Source organism: Metarhizium acridum (genome assembly GCF_019434415.1).
Source record: "Metarhizium acridum strain ARSEF 324 chromosome Unknown scaffold_579, whole genome shotgun sequence".
Taxonomy (NCBI): domain Eukaryota; kingdom Fungi; phylum Ascomycota; class Sordariomycetes; order Hypocreales; family Clavicipitaceae; genus Metarhizium; species Metarhizium acridum.
The window spans coordinates 669,730-687,607 of NW_027094047.1; the positions used below are offsets into that span (position 1 = coordinate 669,730).

At 49.0% G+C, this 17,878-nt stretch overlaps 6 protein-coding genes across 6 annotated transcripts; 2 read left to right on the plus strand and 4 right to left on the minus strand.

Annotated features, from left to right (window-relative positions):
* Positions 1-2,192: 2,192 nt before the first annotated feature.
* J3458_021480 (uncharacterized protein) lies at positions 2,193-2,801 on the plus strand (the record flags this gene model as incomplete). The annotated part of the gene is made up of 1 exon (XM_066122640.1): positions 2,193-2,801. One exon carries the CDS (start codon positions 2,193-2,195, stop codon positions 2,799-2,801), a length of 609 nt encoding a protein of 202 aa, XP_065972398.1.
* A 4,817-nt stretch (positions 2,802-7,618) lies between these two features.
* On the minus strand, positions 7,619-7,992 carry J3458_021481 (uncharacterized protein; the record flags this gene model as incomplete). Its single annotated transcript, XM_066122641.1, has 2 exons — positions 7,619-7,742; positions 7,814-7,992. The coding sequence occupies 2 exons, from the start codon at positions 7,990-7,992 to the stop codon at positions 7,619-7,621; spliced, it is 303 nt and encodes a 100-aa protein (XP_065972399.1).
* A 613-nt stretch (positions 7,993-8,605) lies between these two features.
* Positions 8,606-10,380, minus strand: J3458_021482 (uncharacterized protein; the record flags this gene model as incomplete). Its single annotated transcript, XM_007815851.2, has 4 exons — positions 8,606-9,016; positions 9,083-9,524; positions 9,601-9,845; positions 9,913-10,380. The coding sequence occupies 4 exons, from the start codon at positions 10,378-10,380 to the stop codon at positions 8,849-8,851; spliced, it is 1,323 nt and encodes a 440-aa protein (XP_007814042.1). The 3' UTR covers positions 8,606-8,848.
* Positions 10,381-10,825: 445 nt separating this feature from the next.
* On the minus strand, positions 10,826-13,697 carry CHL1 (ATP-dependent DNA helicase chl1; the record flags this gene model as incomplete). The annotated part of the gene is made up of 4 exons (XM_066122642.1): positions 10,826-12,163; positions 12,214-12,918; positions 12,978-13,433; positions 13,524-13,697. 4 exons carry the CDS (start codon positions 13,695-13,697, stop codon positions 10,826-10,828), a joined length of 2,673 nt encoding a protein of 890 aa, XP_065972400.1.
* A 379-nt stretch (positions 13,698-14,076) lies between these two features.
* RPL28 (60S ribosomal protein uL15) lies at positions 14,077-14,982 on the plus strand (the record flags this gene model as incomplete). The annotated part of the gene is made up of 4 exons (XM_007815849.1): positions 14,077-14,108; positions 14,281-14,389; positions 14,459-14,548; positions 14,764-14,982. 4 exons carry the CDS (start codon positions 14,077-14,079, stop codon positions 14,980-14,982), a joined length of 450 nt encoding a protein of 149 aa, XP_007814040.1.
* Positions 14,983-15,024: 42 nt separating this feature from the next.
* CDC7 (Cell division control protein 7) lies at positions 15,025-17,400 on the minus strand. The gene is made up of 2 exons (XM_007815848.2): positions 16,925-17,400; positions 15,025-16,845 (listed from the first exon to the last, which is right to left on the minus strand). The coding sequence occupies exons 1-2, from the start codon at positions 17,211-17,213 to the stop codon at positions 15,707-15,709; spliced, it is 1,428 nt and encodes a 475-aa protein (XP_007814039.2). The 5' UTR covers positions 17,214-17,400; the 3' UTR covers positions 15,025-15,706.
* Positions 17,401-17,878: the final 478 nt, after the last annotated feature.

The window sequence follows — 17,878 nt, forward strand, 5'->3', positions numbered from 1 at the left end:
TTTTCATTCAAGGTCTGCTGTCGCTGGGTAAGGTGAATTTATTGGAGGTTACACTCCGTCTTTGAAGACTTCTGCAACAATGAACAAGGGGGCCGCGCCAGTTGACTGTTCATTATTTGATTCACGTGTGTATTTCACATGATCTCGACTAAGTGAAAGGACTCCCGGGTAGTCAGGATTCTTATCTCCCTTTATCCTTCACATCAACAAAGACGGTGTCGCATCCACGGGACAATCACATGTTACAATGTGTCAGAATGGTCATCAGGCTCGATCACTGAGCCAAAATGATGCCGCAATAGCGGCCCTAGGCTGAATTTTCCCGATATTCAGCTTATAAGTGTCCCATCTTGGTTCTCTCTCTGTGTGTGTGGCCCACTGGATCACAACGTCGATTAGTGACTTGTTCCCAACATGTCTCAATGCCGTATGAAATAACAAAGGGTATCTATCATGCTATAATCCTAGCGACTTCCAACCAAATTCAGCTCCTTATGGAGCACTTGGGCTTAGCTACTGCCCTTACATTCCCTAAAGGCCCTTGCAGGAGGATTCAGAGAACATTGAGGAGGTACATATAGAGCAGGGTGGGCCGCTCTTTTCTTCTCTCTAGTCCGTCTCTATCTAACCACAGACCATACATGCCCACCTACCTCGAAGGATTAATTACCCAATCTTTTCATTAAAGTGTCTTTCTCTTCGACCTTGTTTGTGAAGTTGTTTGCGGCTGGCCTGTCTCCGCTAAGTCGGAGATGCCTTGGGCATGCACTAAGGCGACTTTTGAGTCTCTGTAACAGGTCCCTAATTATTAATGGCATTCTCTCCAAGGTACTAATTCATTCTAGTAAAAAAGTCCCAATAAACGGTACCTAGTGCTTCCGTGATTTTCAGAAATAAAGTATAGATTCTGAAGCATCTGAAGCCGTAGGTCGAAAAACAGCCATTTAGGAATGGTTCCCTGGAGCCCAAATCCTCGAACTCGACGTATTTCCAGACCCTAAGGTGCGATGGGAACTTCCGCCCGATGAATGGATCAGTCAAAATGCTACGAAGGCATTACGAAGTTTGGAAGACGATTTGAAGGCACGTCTCTCGGCCTGCCACCCATATAGCTGGAGAATCTAATAGTACGTTCAGGAGGAGTTTAATTGTTTCCTCGTTGCCTTTATTGCAAACAATATAGGCGCTGCACTGGCGAAGCAGGTTATTCATCGAATGTGTAGTTAAAAGGTGTTCGAGGTTCTGACGACTTCCCAGATCATGCTAAACTCATTTGATCGCGACGGCCTCCATATATTAGCCCACAGGACAGTAGCAATGGCACGTTAACCCCCATAGATAGCCCTTGTCCTCTACTTCCATACAAAAACTGGTTACTAACTTGAGTATTATGCAGATCTTCGTTGGATATGCCAAGTTAAGTGAGATGAGAAATAGCTATTGCTACTAAGATCTAATCGCATAGAGTTTACTGTATTATGAGAAGTCGCTTGGTCCTTAAACTGTTTCGCCCCTTCGCGACGTACTGCCTCAAGCACTCTCTGTAGTGGATAGTAAGTTTGCTGCCATTGAGAGTAGATATTGTCCGACATATGTAAGCGTCCATTCCCACCCCCTTCCCTCAAAGCGAACTATTTCATAAAAAGGTTCGAGAATATGGATTGACAGTCACATAGGTGTCTAGTTTCTCATTGAAATTCGAGAGTACTGAGACGAAGTGCCGAAATGACTTCGCAGCTTCGGATTTTCGCACCCCTCGGAGAGGACATCGACTCCAGCGCGTGGGTACTGGAAGACCTTGTTTTTAGGCAGTGGCAACAAGGAGACTCGCGTCATGTTCTGTTTATTCACGGCGAATCAGGCTGAGGAACATCTTCGGCATACTCCATACCCACTCTCGCCGAGACTCAAAATCTCAAAATCGGGAGCGAGAAAACCCTGAAAGAGAGTTATATTCGATGTACGACTTCAACCGTTACGATGCCTATCTCGACTTGGAGCAGAGTTTTTTCGCGTCGCCACTTTACCAATATTTTGTTCTTAGGCCGCTGTTGTTCAAATATACTAGGACAAAGTGTCAATTGATCTCGGACCTCCACACGCAGGCAGTCTCCTCTAACCAACTGTGGTCACTCCTCTGCCGGCTCCTATCCGCGGCCGATGACCAGCGAGTTTGCTTAGTTATTGTTGCGATGGACCATTCTCAGATGGACTTAAAGACTCGGAATATCGCCATATACAAGAAGCTTCTTCAGCTATTCGATGACTACATACTTTCCAGCAAATTGAGGATTTTGGCAACAGCACGTACTCCTTTGGGGACGGAGTTTCCCGAATCTCTGCATATAACCCTCAATAGCGGAGAATCTGTATCAGCTACCGAGATGCACGAGCTCTTGCAGAGCAATCCCAAAAATTTTGATATGATCAAGGAAGCACTCAACTGGGCCGTTCATGCAACTCGGCCGCTGACCTTGTCTGAGTTGTCAGTGGCGATAGCACTGTCCCGTGTCCAAAAAGAGAGTGGGACAAGCGGACCAGATTCACAGACGGACAATTACATGATGGAATTGCTTGAAGAATACATGTCTTTTGATCTTCAAAAGGACCTGCAATTCATCATTGGTAAGGCTATCAAAGTGGCCGGCTCCAAGGGCAATGTCCACATCATGCAGGACTCCTTTAGGAAGTGCTTTGAGAGCTTCGAGGGTCAATATATCCCTAGATTCCACGAACTAATTACTCAAAGATGTCTTTCCTACATGTGTGGAGTTCTGAAACATGGAGGAGAGATCAAGTAACTCCCAAAACAGGTCTCGTGCTCTAGCATTTCTTGACTATGCAAAACTGAACTGGAGCATTACAAGCTGGTAACTCGCTCTGATCCTGCGTGGAATTTATGCTGCAGAATTTATCCTGGGAGAATGCGGGCGGCCCTGGTACGAGATTCTCGCGCCAAATGACGACGAGATACTGGATGACATTGACAGGGGATCGTTGGTGATGGCGGCGGAGCGAAAATTCACCCATTTACTCAGGACTTTAAAATCCTTGGGTAAATTCTCCCGTGTTGCTTTCGACAAAAGTTTAGAGCTGAAGGCTCCTCTACAAGCACTAATATGGCACGATGATTTCGACATGTTGGGAGAAATCTTGGTTACGCTGTGGCCCGTTCCCTCTTTTCTATCGCGTTGGGCCGGCCTGGCTGCAGAGTACGGTCGTACTGAACTCGCATTGTCCATGCCTTCTGGTTTGGGTGAAGCTAAGATAACAACGCCAGTCGAGACAGTAGGCTCATTGTGCTTAATTGCAGCCAAGAACGGCCATTTGGGGACCCTTGAATCACTTCTCAACCATATTCCATCGTGTCAAGCTCATCTACAGACAGACGATTTGGCCCGCACCGTAGTCCACTGGGCAGCGGCATGGGGCGATACGGATTGCCTGTCGAGGCTGCACAAACGTGAACTAGTCCTCTCCCCTGTATCCCCTGACACATCTTCACGGTTTTGACAGTGTTACATTTGGCTGCAGCATCAGGGTCTGTACAAGCCACCGAGTTCCTATTAGGATTCGAAAAGGGTTTGGTCGACATGAGGGATGGTGAAAACTTCACCGCTCTGCAAGGAGCCGCAAAGGAAGGCCATGAAGCCGTCGTGAAGGTTCTCGTACAAGCTGGCGCAGACGTGTGGGCTAGTACCAGCGATGCCGAACATCCCAGGTGTAGCCTTGAGCTAGCAGCCAGGGTTGGACGCTTGCCACTATTCTCTCTGCTTCTGGGAGAGATGGAGAAAGGTCTGCGGCAAGACTATGCAATGGCCAGTGCAAATCCGACGCCAAGTCTGGTGACTTTGATCAGGACCGCCAAGCAAGTCTCAAAGCGCATCTGTTGGACAGCTTCAAAGAAGCATTACGCGCCGGACACGGCCATTTAGTCGCTCCATCTACAGCCGAGGTGGTGAAGACATACGCATCCTAGACACTGACACCTTGAAGCGGTTCGTAACGTATAATTCCCATTGCCACACTGCCCGGGCACTCGCCGAGGGAATGGGGCAAATCCCGACTGCGGTGGCTCACAGCTTGCTAAGAATTGGTACAGTTGCAAGGAGAGTGAGCATGGTCAAATGCGTCCTCTTTGCTTCTGAGGAGACAATCACTGCTTTCAGAACCGGGGAGGCGAGTCTAAGGTGCTACATTGGACGGTCGTATGTAGCAATCTGCCGGTGATGCGGCTGCTGCTGCGGGAATTGCTGAATAATACAAAACATACATTGCTATAATCTTTGGACGAAACGGCCTCCAGGCGATAAATATTGCTATAAAGACTGGCAATGTGGCTGTTGTTGAAGAACTAGTGGGCCAAATGAGGGATAGCCTACGAATACCAGAGACTATGTTCCATGCAAAGTGGCCAGAGCAGGTTCCTATCGTGAAGCTTCTCTTGGAAAACGGGTGGGAGACTAGCGCGTCGAATCATACCGGCAAGACCTTGCTTCACATGGCTGCAAGCACTGGACAAATAGAGATCAAACTATTGTTAGAAAAGAACAAGGACCTCCTCAATAAGTTCGATGATGACGGTCACACCCCACTTTCTCTTGCAAAGGCGAACAATTACCGGGACATTGAGGAGATCCTCGTCGACAGAGGTGCACATTCAATGGCGATCTTTGAGGTGTTTTGCCAGGAAATAAGGCCACCACATTGAAGAGACTGGTCAAATAGACAGCCACCTCAGTACTCACTATCGCAACTGATGGACAGCCCGAGAGCTTGAAAGGTACGCGGAGACCAAAATCTCATGTAACCAGTTTCGTTGCCGTCGGCCTCGTGGAAGAATATGTCTCGTTGATACTTGGCTTGGCTGGAATTCTGACAGTGCCTTCTTCGGCGGTGGATTGGACTATGTGCCATATGGTATGGATTGGGACGTAAAGGGGATGAGTAAGGAGAAAGTTACGGGATGTGGTGTTGATTTCCGTAACAATATGGCATTCTTTACCATAGATGGAAAAAGTGAAATACGAGGATTTGTTAGCGGGTATACTTTAGGAAGGACCAGTTTTGGCATGCTATACGGAGAAGAAGGATGCCTGTTAGTGGTTAGTTGATGCTTTTGTTACAAGTTCGCAATATAGTTTGCTTATCATGTTTCGAATCTGGTTCCCCTGGCTATTGACAGATGCACAGGTGAATGCCACGTACTTCTCAAAGCCAACCAAGTCAAGCGTGGAGATAGATGGGGTTGGATTGAGTTTGGTGCTATGAGCTGCTGTGTGATTCAAATATTGACTACTCCATGGGCAGAAAGACTGTTCAGATTTAAAAGTATTTGCTATCGCCGCAATATAAACCTACGTTCAAGCAAGTAGGAACGCGACACGCGGCTGAGGCGGACGGTCGAACAGATACGGTTCCAAATGCCAGCGTAGAGTAAAATTTCACGTACCTACTTTTAATATCTGTCCTTGGAAATACCCAATACTCTGGAACCAATATTACAGCCATAAGACTCACTGTTCAATCATATCTCAAAAGAGGAGAAGGGGGGGATGAGAATGTGACGGCTCAATGTAAGATGACGGCACAGCTTATAATCACACGCAACACGCTTCCGGTACGGCGTTGCCCAACTGTGCTGTTGTTCCGCTGATCAAGTATTTGGGGGTGGCTTACTCCGTATTAGTGCCCAGCCGTTCTCGTGGCGATCGCAACCCGTTGTGGCGATCTTGTCTTATTTCGTTGCCCTTTCAGAGCTGGCGGTTCATTTTTGTCCCGAGGGTTAATCATGGCGGTCAACGCTGTGCTGGAGCTGCGAGAAGGTTGCATTTTCTCAGTACCATGACCGCTTTTATCAATTTAAAACGAATACGACACCGTGTGCGAGCAAAACTTACGGCATAGGTGTCGGCAATGGGGGGTAAAGAGAACTTGGCATTTGTTCTAGACATGTCCTTTGTCAATTGTAGGTCAACATCGCCGCGCAAAATTTATCATGACCTACAGGTACGGGGCGATGAAAATACGCTTCACGCTGACGGATTTCCCACGGTCTCCTTTGTTAATCATATAGCCGCCATGTTTTTTCACTTGACATGCCCTCCCCGATGGGGAATCGAGGCTCCGAAAAGACATGTAGACTCAACTCTTGTGGCTGAATACGCCAGTATGGCATATTACTCTGTATTTCCTGAGTTTTCATTTGTCTTGGGAAAAGGTGGTGGTATTGTATAATGATTGGAAACTCTCACCCCGTAAGACGGCCGAGAACAAGTGTCTCGGCCACGGGCCTTTAACTGAGAATGTGTTTCTCCCACAGCCTTCTGAGTGGTCATGTGCTGCATCATCATATATGTAGTCCTATACGACGTGAAAACTGTGACTTCGTATTCTTGGCGAGAATACGCGTTTGATTAGTGGTGTCTAACCGTCAAAAACTATAAAAAGCCCCGTTCCCTCTTACATTATGGATTTAACAGAAGCTACCAAGCCCTTCCAACTATACTAGTATTTACCCCTACATATAAACTCTACCAACACATTATATTGCCCTCAATCATGAAGCCCTTCACCTTGACCCTTCTTAGCCTTGTCGCAGCGGCGTCGGCGGAGGACTATGAGTACTGGTCGGGTAACGGCTGTACTGGAAGCGTCGTCGGGCAAGGTACTCTAGCTTGCGGAGCCAATCAACTTCCGGTTTCGCCTGCTATCCACGGCATTAAGCTTATATATGCGAATGGATTCCGCACCCGGTTCTATGATAGTAGAGACTGCACTGGCAACCCTTGGTTCACGGATGACGGGAATGGCGGCTGTGTGACGGATTCCAGAGCCCGAACCAATTGCATCTACGTTCCTTGCTAGGTTCATTTACAAAAGGTACGTAATTCAGCCACCCAACTCAAAACACTAGTAACCTTTTCTCACCATCGAATAGACTCCTCAATGATGTAATGTCTGGGACCGTGAAACCTAGGAGAGTCGGCAAGGTTCTAACAGCCGAGTTCAAGAACCAAACAGGGCCGGTCTAGATGTTACATAGGAGACTCGTACTCCCTAGAGCTAATCAGATTGTCTTGGTCATTTAAATGATCTGTAAAAAACCGAAACAGTGCAAGTTATGCCAATAAGTCCAGCAATGCGGCTGATGTGGTAACTTTACAGCGGTTCGACCTAACTCTGATTGATCCGGAGAATAAATACCAATCTCTCATTCCTCGTGGATGACTCGTAGTACGTCTGGTGCCCCTTGGACACTTCGATCAGCAAGAAGAAATTCCACAAATGCAAAAAAAATAGCAGTCAAGAATTTTTTTTTCACCATTGTTCTCTACCAAGACCTCGACTAAAATAATAATTACTTTGATACAGCACTCTAACATACAAGTTTCGTTTCAGATGTTGCAATCTTGTTCAGCTTGATATCATCCGTACCCTGATAAACTATTCTTTTGGAGCACTTCCACAACAACCCGATGCGTAAAATTACAGGGGCGATTCCGACAGATCAAAGGGATTGCCATCCCGTCAAATACCAAATTTGTAGCCTCTGTATAGTCCTGCCAGTCGAATGAACGGCTGCCCCTTTCTGGAAGCAGATTCTTGCTTTCGCAAACTATTTCGATTTTTTGGCCTCCGATTCGGATATCTTCCCCTTTTCCGTTGCTTTGTTCGGGCTGGGGGAGGAGAAATATGCGTAGGCAGCCCCTAAGAAGAGTATGGTACCGCCGATTGGGACCCTAGAATACCATGTAAGCGCTTCGTTCCTACGGTTTCCCCGAGCGATGCAGGTTATCAGCAAGAAACGAACCAATTCCGACGAAGAGTTTCTGCAATATTGGATTTAGAAGGCGGAAGGTCTTGACCACTGACGTCGTCTTCGTACGTCTGCCGGCGAGCTGTTCCGGAGAAGCCGCGTGGCGCCGCGATGGCCGCCGGGCGGATGTGGTTCCGTACGAGACGGACGGAGGCTCTGGGAATGATCATCATGGTGATATTGATGGGGAACCGTGACTATTTGATGGAAGCTGACGGAAGTTGTGTGCTTTGTGGGAGAGGTATGTTCGCTGGTTGTACATGAGCCGGGACGACACCTTGGAACACCAGCGATGGCCAGAGACATGTGACCACTATATACTTGAGTGCCAGAGGCGTCACACCACATAGTGTCGGTATACAAGCTGTGACGCCACTGCTCCCTTTCCGGCCTCTGGCATTCTGGTGCAGATGCTGCTTCAATGTTGGGTGGCGAATTTGGTGGCTCTCGAGAGTGTCGTCATGGGCTTGGGTTCTGGATGCGGGGACGAGGAGGACACACCTGTTGCATCCATCGTCGACAAATTTGAGGGCCTCTGATTGAGCAGGTCGACCGACTGCGCCTCCAGATCATATCAAGTTACCATCCGAGGTTTCGGTATTCCCAAGCTCAATATACTTGAAGATTTCAAATATCTAACCTCTTCACCAGAGCTAACTTATACTGGCTGAGAAACGTCTTTTGCTCAAGCTGTTTGTGGTCCCCTAATTAGTAGGTTGTACCCGATATCACTCAGGTAGATAACATCTCACAGTCCATCCCATTAGACATTTTGAAGCCAAATAACGAGTCCATTTATTGTATAGAGTGTTTGTAATAACTTAATAAGATTCTAAAACTAAAGAATAAAAGAATAAACTTGATAAAAAATAAAGTGTTTGTAACAGAAAAAACAAGCCAAAACTTCAGAGATTCCAGGCTTTTTCTTTAGAAACATTTTTGGCTCTAGCGAGGTGTACAACGCCATGTAGTTATCTGTATTCGTATTATTCTCATGAAATGAGGCGCTTCGCAATCCCCATGCAAACACTACACTCTGGCAAACATCTTCCTGTTCATCATCAAGCGAACTGCCAAAATTAAACCCGCACTTGCAAGTGTCAAGGACCCAGCGTAAAAGAACGTGGGCCGAAACGCGGCGAGTCCAGCCTCTGCGCCACCATAAGCATCCAACAAGTAGCCAGCGATAGGCGATCCCTAAGCAGCCATTATCAGCTCAACTCTTATATAAAGTATACATGGAGCGTTCACTTGGAATCTTACCATAAAGTACCCAAAAGTCCATGAAGTTGTCAGCATAGACATGACGTTTGCAAGTTGGCTGTCTCCAAAAACCGCTCCGACAACCACAGGCATTAGACTGAAGAAGCCACCAGAACCGATTCCATTCAAGACGGCAAAAAAGACCAGAAGCCCCAGTGAAGACGCAAATGGCCAGAGTGCCATAGCGCTAACACCAATGACAGTGAGCGAGAGGAGCAGGCTGTTTACAGGACCGAGATAAGCGTCTGCCCCAAAGCCCATGCCAATACGGCCCAGGGCAGAGGCAATGTTCCAGCATGCAACAACGGCAGCGGCGGCCTGGCCAGAAAATCCGATATTCGCAACGTAAAGTGGGAGTAGGAAGGGGGGCACAAACAGAGGAAACGTGGCAATTGCTCCCATGACGAGCATCATGTTGAACTTGACGCTACGGAAAAGACGCCTGTATCCCGGGTCAGTACCATATACCCCCAAGCCATATATATATATATATATATTCTTTGGCCCAGTGAACCTACCATTGGACGCTTGAAACAGCGCGTCCGCGTCCAGCAGGCGCTTTCAGGAAGTACGACGCCGTGATGCAAATTGCCCACGCAAGAGCTCCAAGAATCTTCAAAGCCGACTCGAGCCCCACGACTCCAATCAGCTTTTCCATGGATATGGAGATGACGGCAGATCCAATGCCAGCACCGCCAAAGACAACACCGGTCGCCAGGCCTCGCTTCCTCTTGAACCACAACGATGGCACTGTGGCCGCAGGCTACGAGCATAGTTAGTCCATCAGAGCCGCATGGAGGCGAAACGGCAGAATACCGTTGACCCCTTACCAAGAATAACATGGAGCATCCTATGCCAAACAAGAACCCCTGGGTGACAAACATGGCGGGCACAGACTTGGTGGACCAGCCTGCGGTGAATTCGCCAAGTCCCAGGAATAGGCTTCCGATGAGGGCAGTGACCCTGTAACCTACAAGCCTGATGATTCGCGCTACAATCATGCCAAGAAGCGGCGACATGGCTGCCCCAACGGAACCGATAAAGGACAATGTCGAGATGCTGGCAAGGCGCGACTCGGTGAGGTGAAGCTGCACAATGCCGTAGGAATAAATCAAGCCAAGGAAGACGAAGAAAATGGCTGATCCGGCTGCCACCACCACCCAGCCTTCTTTGGTATCCCAGTTGGTTTCATTATCGCTCAACCGCACGGGGGTTGTGTCGTGTTCGTTGTGATCCTCCAGCCTTGCAAGTCGAATGTCGTCATCGCCCGTCAGCTCCGACAGCGCCATCGGCTGCATGGTTGTGATTGTACTTGACATTCTTTTTTACTGTTCGTTTCGATACTGAAGTTGGATGTTATTCAATGTTTCGGAATAAAACAGAAAATAGCTAGAGTTTCTCGGTGGCTGAACCCTGATATCTTCGCCATGACTCACGATTGACTCGCGCCCTACGGTGGACACTAGTGTTACAAGAGGGCGTATTCACCAGACCAACAACTTACCATAAGCCAAGATAGCAAGACCCAGGTATCTTTTATTTTGCGCAATTTTATACAGTCGTGTTCTGTGTGTCTACGGGTCAGTTCTGCGGTCGACATTAATAAAGAAAAATGCCACTGCCAGCCACCAGCGCAACATACCCGACCGACCCAGAGGACCATCCGTGACGACGCAATTCAGACAGCCTCGTTCGTCTTCGAGTCCATGCCGGACTGTTACAACTTGTCAGTGAAGCTGTCAATTACTCCCGTTGCTTATCCCTAAAAAAACCTCCCAAACTCCCCATCAACCCCCCCAACATATTCGACGAAACCTTCCCATCACCACCACTACCACGCGCCTCCATCCCGCTTCGAATCCATCCTGGCAATTTGCCCTGGATTCGTTCGGTAGCATACCTCCTATCGGCAAGTACAATAGCCGCATAGTCGCCTTTGTGACGAATCGCGCGGCCAATACTCTGGTTGACGGCCCGCATACAAGCGTTTTCGTAGAAGTCTCTCGCGGCCTGCTTAGCTCGTGCCGCAGCTTCATCCTTGGTCAACTTTGAGCCAGCGACATTCACGCTGTCTTGCAGGTTTTCCAACGTGGTCGATTCAATATATTCCATCCTGGCTTTCCACTCCGGCGATGCAATATTTGGATATGGCAGACCGACGACCATGACGCATCGGCCCAAGCGATCTGAGAAGTTGATGCCCTCGGACATTTTCCCTCCCACAACACTGAGGAGGAGTGCACCGCCTTTGCCTTTCACCATACCTGTGGTGCGTCCCCCATTTCCGAGGATCGCTTGTGTATACTCTTGGAGGACCTCGTCGCTGGAGCAGCCTTTTGTTTCGCGAAAAACCATTTTTCGAGTTTGCAAGCGGTCCCAAATGGTTGTTTGGGGGTTCTTGTCTCCTAAGGCTCGTCGACTCCACACTGCGACGACTTCTTCAAGATATCCGTAGCTTGGGAAGAAGACTACGACGCCATCGGGGACTAATGAGCAAATATTCAGTATTGCCAAGCCCAGCTCCTTTACCATTTCCTGGTCCCCTCGACGCTGGTAGCTAAATTCAAAGCTTGAGCCACCTGGACGAGTCCCCGTCAACGTACAGACACACAGATTTTCGCGTGGTATTACATGTCCGCAGCTCAAGGTGGTTACTTTGGCATCAGCTAGAGCCGGGAAAAGATGGTTCTTGTAGTCGTCGAAAGGCGACATGGTTCCTCCTGCCAGTATGACCGCGCGCGCGCTAGACACTATGGATGAGAATGCATGCGTTGGAGACAGCAACAGGTAAGAAAGCTGAACGTCTTGGACTGGCCCACTGGTCTTCTGGTAGAATATCCGGCCCTCAGTGCTCGGGTTTGTAAGGGCTGCAAGGAACGAGACCAGAGTGTGCAGCACTGGTGTACTCGACTTCGTCGCCGGCTTGCCGGAGCTGTTTGCACTTTCGACATGTGCTGCGTAGCTCTCAATCTTGTATGCCAGCTTGGACTCTTGGATGTACTGGATTAGCTCAAACATGTTGATCTGGTCGATGCCTTTCGGTCGAGTCAAGTCGTTTGCGTCCACGATTCCATGTTGTTGCTGTTTTGGAATTAGCTGCCACATCTGCCATGGTACGCGAGAGAACGTACCTTGAAGCCTTTTGCCCCATTCATCCACTCGGTCAAGCCATCAATAACTCGCCCAACTCTTCCTACATTGACACGGTTGACACCTTTGAGCTTCTTCCCAAACCGCTTCACATAAACTCCTAGCATCCCTCTCCCTTTTTGAAGGTCACTGAGTTTGATCTCTGCAGCATGCACATTAGCAACGGCATCCATCACGTTGTGTGCCTCATCAATGATGACAACATTCCCCTCCAACTTGATCCCCAGCGCCTCTCGGGCGCTTCTTTGAAGCAGTAGGGGATATGGCAGAGTGATGATTTCCGCACCAGGTAGTGCCGACCGAGATGCATAGTATGGACACACGGCCAAAGACTTGCCAAGCTGATGCAAATCTTCAATGTCGGGGACAGTGGCTAAAGCCGAGTCGCGAAATTGATGTGTCTGGCTTAGAAGCTCCTCTTTTGGAACATATGAGCATTTCTTCGTCGACTTTGACTGCTGGAGCTCAGCACAGCGATCATTGATGGCCTGCACTGATCCGAGTCGCGCGACGGATGGATTGATGCACAACCTTTGTCGAGAAGAGAGCGGAAGTAGTTTGACCGTCTCTTGGACAGACGATTTTTCCTCTGCGAGAGAAGTCGGCAGTGACGAAGGGAATTTTGGGCGGCGCAGCTCCGTAATAAACTGCGACAGTTGCGAGTGGGTTCTAGATGTATAATAGATCTACAGACGGTCACTAGGGGCATCTTCAAAGCGGCTGTTTGGAAAAGCACTCCTCGCACCTTGATCTCTTCTTCTAGGATATCATTGTCCTCTTCTTTCTTTCGAGGACCACCAAGGCCGATGCGCTCTAATACCTCACGCGATTCTTTACTTAACCCGGACAGGGCATCTTGGACACCTGTGTCACGGTCCTCCCAGTCATCTAGTAGCCATTCGGCCTCATCAGCATCCATGTCATTGAAATCACCAGACGCGATTGGTTCCTCAAGGCGGCGGCGCTTGCGGCCCCGGTCTTCAAGTGCTTTTTCCTTTAACCTGATAGCTTCGAGGCGCTTCTCGCGATCTTCCCACCTTTGAACCAGCTCCTCACGTTTTCGCCGTAGAAGTTGATCGACGAGCCACGCCGGTTCGTCTTTATAAGCGTCTCCGGCATTTTGCATCGATACCTCAAGCTTGTTGGACTTGAAGTTTCGAAGCCAGGTAAGTGAGGCACAGATTAATGAAAGCGATTTACCCTTCTAAAGCGTGAGTGGCTAAGCGTGTCATGGTCATGAGAGAGCCCATGTAAAAGCAATTCCAACCATTGATGGGAATGTGCCACTTACAGTGCCGGTTGGGCTTTCCAAGATACCAACTTGGCCTTCACCCTTATCCAAAATGTCATACACAGTTCTCATGAACTGTTCTTGGACGGCGTAGGGAGTGTATGGATGGTGGAAATCCAGCTTCTCCAGATGGCGCGTAGCATCATCTACACTGGAGGTGGCGACAGAAGCCATGACAGCTCATCTCTTCAGTCTCGGTCAGGGAGGGCTTCATAGTGTTGTCATCATCTACACTCGATGGCCATGGGGACGGCGGCAACGCGTCTTTGGATGGACAGCCCTGTTCTTGGTCATCAGTGGGGCCAGCTTCGAATCGTCTCCACGGTGAGACCACGAAGTCACCTGATATGAAAGAGACCCACTTCGTGGACCGACCAGTGACCAGCAAGTCCACACCGCGCCACACAAATAATGTTAGGGCTAAAATGCCCTCTCGCTAACAATTTTCTGGGTCCCGTGCAGCCAGCAACCCGAGTAGGCGCAAAATCATCACCACCCACTTCCAGTCTTCGACGACAAACCATCGGAAAGCGACAACACCACAACCGTCGCCATGCCTACCCGAACTTCGAAGACCCGCAAGCTGTACGTGAATACACTCTTCCTATGAGAAATATTTCGATCCGGAGAGAATTGGAAGCCTTGACAATCGTCACTGGGCGCCAGTGTCGTTTGTTGACTGAAAATCTCCTTGGCGGAACGTGGATAGAGATGGATCAGGGGCAATCAGTGTACTAACACAGCTTTTTCTTCACAGTCGCGGCCACGTCTCTCACGGCCACGGTCGTATTGGCAAGCACCGCAAGCACCCCGGTGGTCGTGGTCTGGCTGGTGGTCAGCACCACCACCGTACCAACATGGACAAGGTTCGACAACCTCGAGATGCCCGACCCGATGAGCGAGAGCAAGCGGCGATTGCTAACTCACTTTGACAGTACCATCCCGGTTACTTCGGTAAGGTTGGCATGCGATACTTCCACAAGCAGCAGAACCACTTCTGGAAGCCCGTCATCAACCTGGACAAGGTACATATAACTCCTCCCGCTTGACGCGATGCAATTTGGTCATTGGCCGACGTCGATGCCGGGGACGAGCGTCCCAGCTGGCATTGAAGGGAATCGAATGACACAGCGACCGACAATGCCAAGCATGATCGCAATCGACAGTCAGCTCAAAGACAAATTTGTGCCTCGCGGTATGCCCATTTCTTGAGCCTCAGAAAGTGCTAACAAACTCGCAGCTGTGGACTCTCGTCCCCACTGAGACCCGCGATGCCTACGTCTCCGGCGCCAAGAAGGACACCGTCCCCGTCCTCGACCTCCTCCCTCTCGGCTACTCCAAGGTCCTCGGCAAGGGCCGTCTCCCCGAGATTCCTCTGGTTGTCCGCGCAAGATGGGTCAGCAAGCTGGCTGAGAAGAAGATCAACGAGGCCGGTGGTGTTGTCGAGCTGGTCGCTTAAATGTCCGCAACGAAACAAATAGAAAAGAAAATACAACCAAGATTTCTCCTTTCTATTTTTTTGTTTCCACGTTTTCTAAAAAGCATTTTTCATGCTCCGTGCTTTTTACGAAAAATGGTAATGGGAGTCTGGGGGGCCAACGGGAAACCGGTTTTATAGCAAGAAACAACATCTTGTTTTTTGGCGAATGGGATGTTGAACGACGCCAGTTATGAAAGCTGTATGCCGGGAGCTGAAGAAAATTCGGGAATCGGTGACCCAGGGTCGGGTCGGTTTCGATCGCATTGCATCAGGGGACTCTTGACGTGGAGTTTTGACGAATAAAATTCGATTTTGCGCCCATGTATAATGGAACTCTTGGCGTACTTTTTGTGATACGATCTCTGGGCAGTTCTGACGTGGTAATGAAAGGCCTTGTTTTTTGATGAGTGGCCCGTTGCTTTTTGTCAACCAATCACTCCAGCAACACGCACTATTGATTTAATTAGACGTCGTCTCTGCTGTGCCCATTTTCAGCATGTAAACATTTATTAATCTCCTGTATGCCTCTCAACAAATCTAACGCCGAGCAATGTAAACCCCGCCAGCTCATGACGCCAATAATCAATTTTTAAACGCCCCAGAGATGCTCAATATTATAGATTGGTGCCGTGTACCGTTGGTTTGATAAGATAAAATACCTGGTATCGCAAAGACAAGACCCCAGCGCCACTAAAGCCCAACCTTACGCCGCCAACATGTCAACCTCATCCTCATCACCGAGTTCCTGACCCTTGGGCTGGTCAATATTCAAAAACTCATGGTGCAAAGCCTGTTCAGCTGTGATTCTTCTTGAGGGATCCAAATCCATGCACCGTTCCAAAAATCGTACAGCCAGCTTTTCATCGGGCGTCAGGGGCTTATCATTCGTACGACATGTGCTCCACAGGATAATCTTCTCCATTGTAAAGCCCTGCTGGCCTATTGTAGGAATGTTGGTTTCAAAAACACATCCGTGGAGCAATCCTGCGGCTTTCATGCGCTTTGAGCCGAAGATAGTCGCTATTTCAATCATAGCTTCTACGTCATCAGCCGAGTTAAAAAAGGGAAATCGTTTTGATAAGATGGTAAGAAGAATGACGCCGGCGGACCAGATGTCGATCGCGGTGGTTTGTTCGGTGCATTTGAATAAAACTTCAGGCGCGCGAAATCCTCGTGTGCCAGCGCGATTGGCACGCTTGGACAATCGTGTGTCTGAATTAGGATAACCGGGTTGTGAAGTCGTTGCCATCTGAGCCCATGCAGAAGTAGCTTGGCGGTGCTTGCGCGTTTCGCGATGTTCGTGGCAGAGGCAAGGTTTACAATCGGATCCCTCGCGTTCTGCTAATCCAAAATCGACCAGGACCCCATGCTGAGTAGCTGGGTCATACAAGAAGTTGGTCGGTTTAATATCTCTATGAAGTATCTTGGCCTGATGAACGCTTTTCAACGCCGTGAATAGGGATCGCAGATAAATGGCAATATCTGATATCGTCATATCTCTGAAGTACGCCCTGAAATCACCGTGTCGGAAGTAGGGCAGGATGGCTACCACCTGGTCCGTGTTTCGGAACGCTGTGATGAGAGGGCAGACGGAGGGGCATTGCCGCAGGTCATGGAGTAGTTCAAGCTCATTCAGAATACGCGCAGGACTTGACGTGACGTAGATCTTTTTAATTGCAACAAATCGCGCACGCCGCCGTTGGAAGCGCTCTGAGGACGCGTGGCTCGCGTGACTTTTGAGAGGTGGAGGCGTCCATTTTGACGAGTCATCATCAAAGTCCCAGCTGTTGTCATATCTATCGTACTGGACATCTTCTGCTTTGTATACGGTAGAGAAGGTTCCTACAGAGTTTCGGGCGTGTTAGAGTTGGTTTGGCACGTCAATGAAGACAATGATTGGTGATGGAATTGCAAGACATACCCTCGCCAATCCTCTTGATTAGGCGGTATTTCCCACGGAAACCAGGAAAGTCATTAGCCAGCTTGTCCATGTCGGCCTGTACACTCCTTTCAACACGCTCGTCGTCCGAGCCTTGGTCCTCATCCTCGTCCTCTTCTTCCTCCCTTTCGACGTCTTCCTCCATTACCTCGTCTGTTGCAGCAGCTCCGGCAACATCATCTTCAACCATCATTTCGGTCTCTTCGGTGCGCGCATCTTCATGAATGTCAAAAGGATCCTCTGCCCTTGGACGTCCAAGTGTAGCAGCCATGATGCCAGGTTCGCGATGAATTTGTCGCCGGCCGGTATTCGCGATAGACACAGTGTGTGTTGTTGCGAAAAAAGCCTTGCTTGAGACAGCCTTGTCTAGTTCGGGGAAGGGCAAAGCACGACAAGTCTAAAGAGAATCAATTGGCAGCACACACGACCGGCGACCAAGGCAACCAAGGGAAAGCAATTGATTGATAGACATGCAAGTCAATCTGCAACAGCCCACCACTCTGCTGGTTGTGGAGGGGCTTGGAGCTGTAGGTCTGGTCGAGCCTGTTTCTGAGCAAGCATCAAGTTGATTGGTGAAGACGCGCCACTAGCGTCGGCCTTAGTAGCTAACAGTGTGCATAAAACGGGCATGATCAAAGCATAAGTGTGCATAAATGTGCACATGTGGGGTTTCATTGTGGGCTGAACGTGGTGCGCGTGTTGGTCATTAAACAAAACAAAAACATTCAGCCGTTGCTGAGGGACGCAACCTAGAATCGCAACAAGACACTCATCAGCTTTTATGACCAGCAGTTTGCAACGCTTTTGAGCAACGAGCAAGAAGAGCTGATTGCTCGCCTGTTGCGATTGTAAAACTAACACTTTAGCTCTTTACCCATTCCAACCCCCTTGATCTGTTTCCGTTCTGCGCGTGCGTCCTTTTTCCCGCCTCGGAGG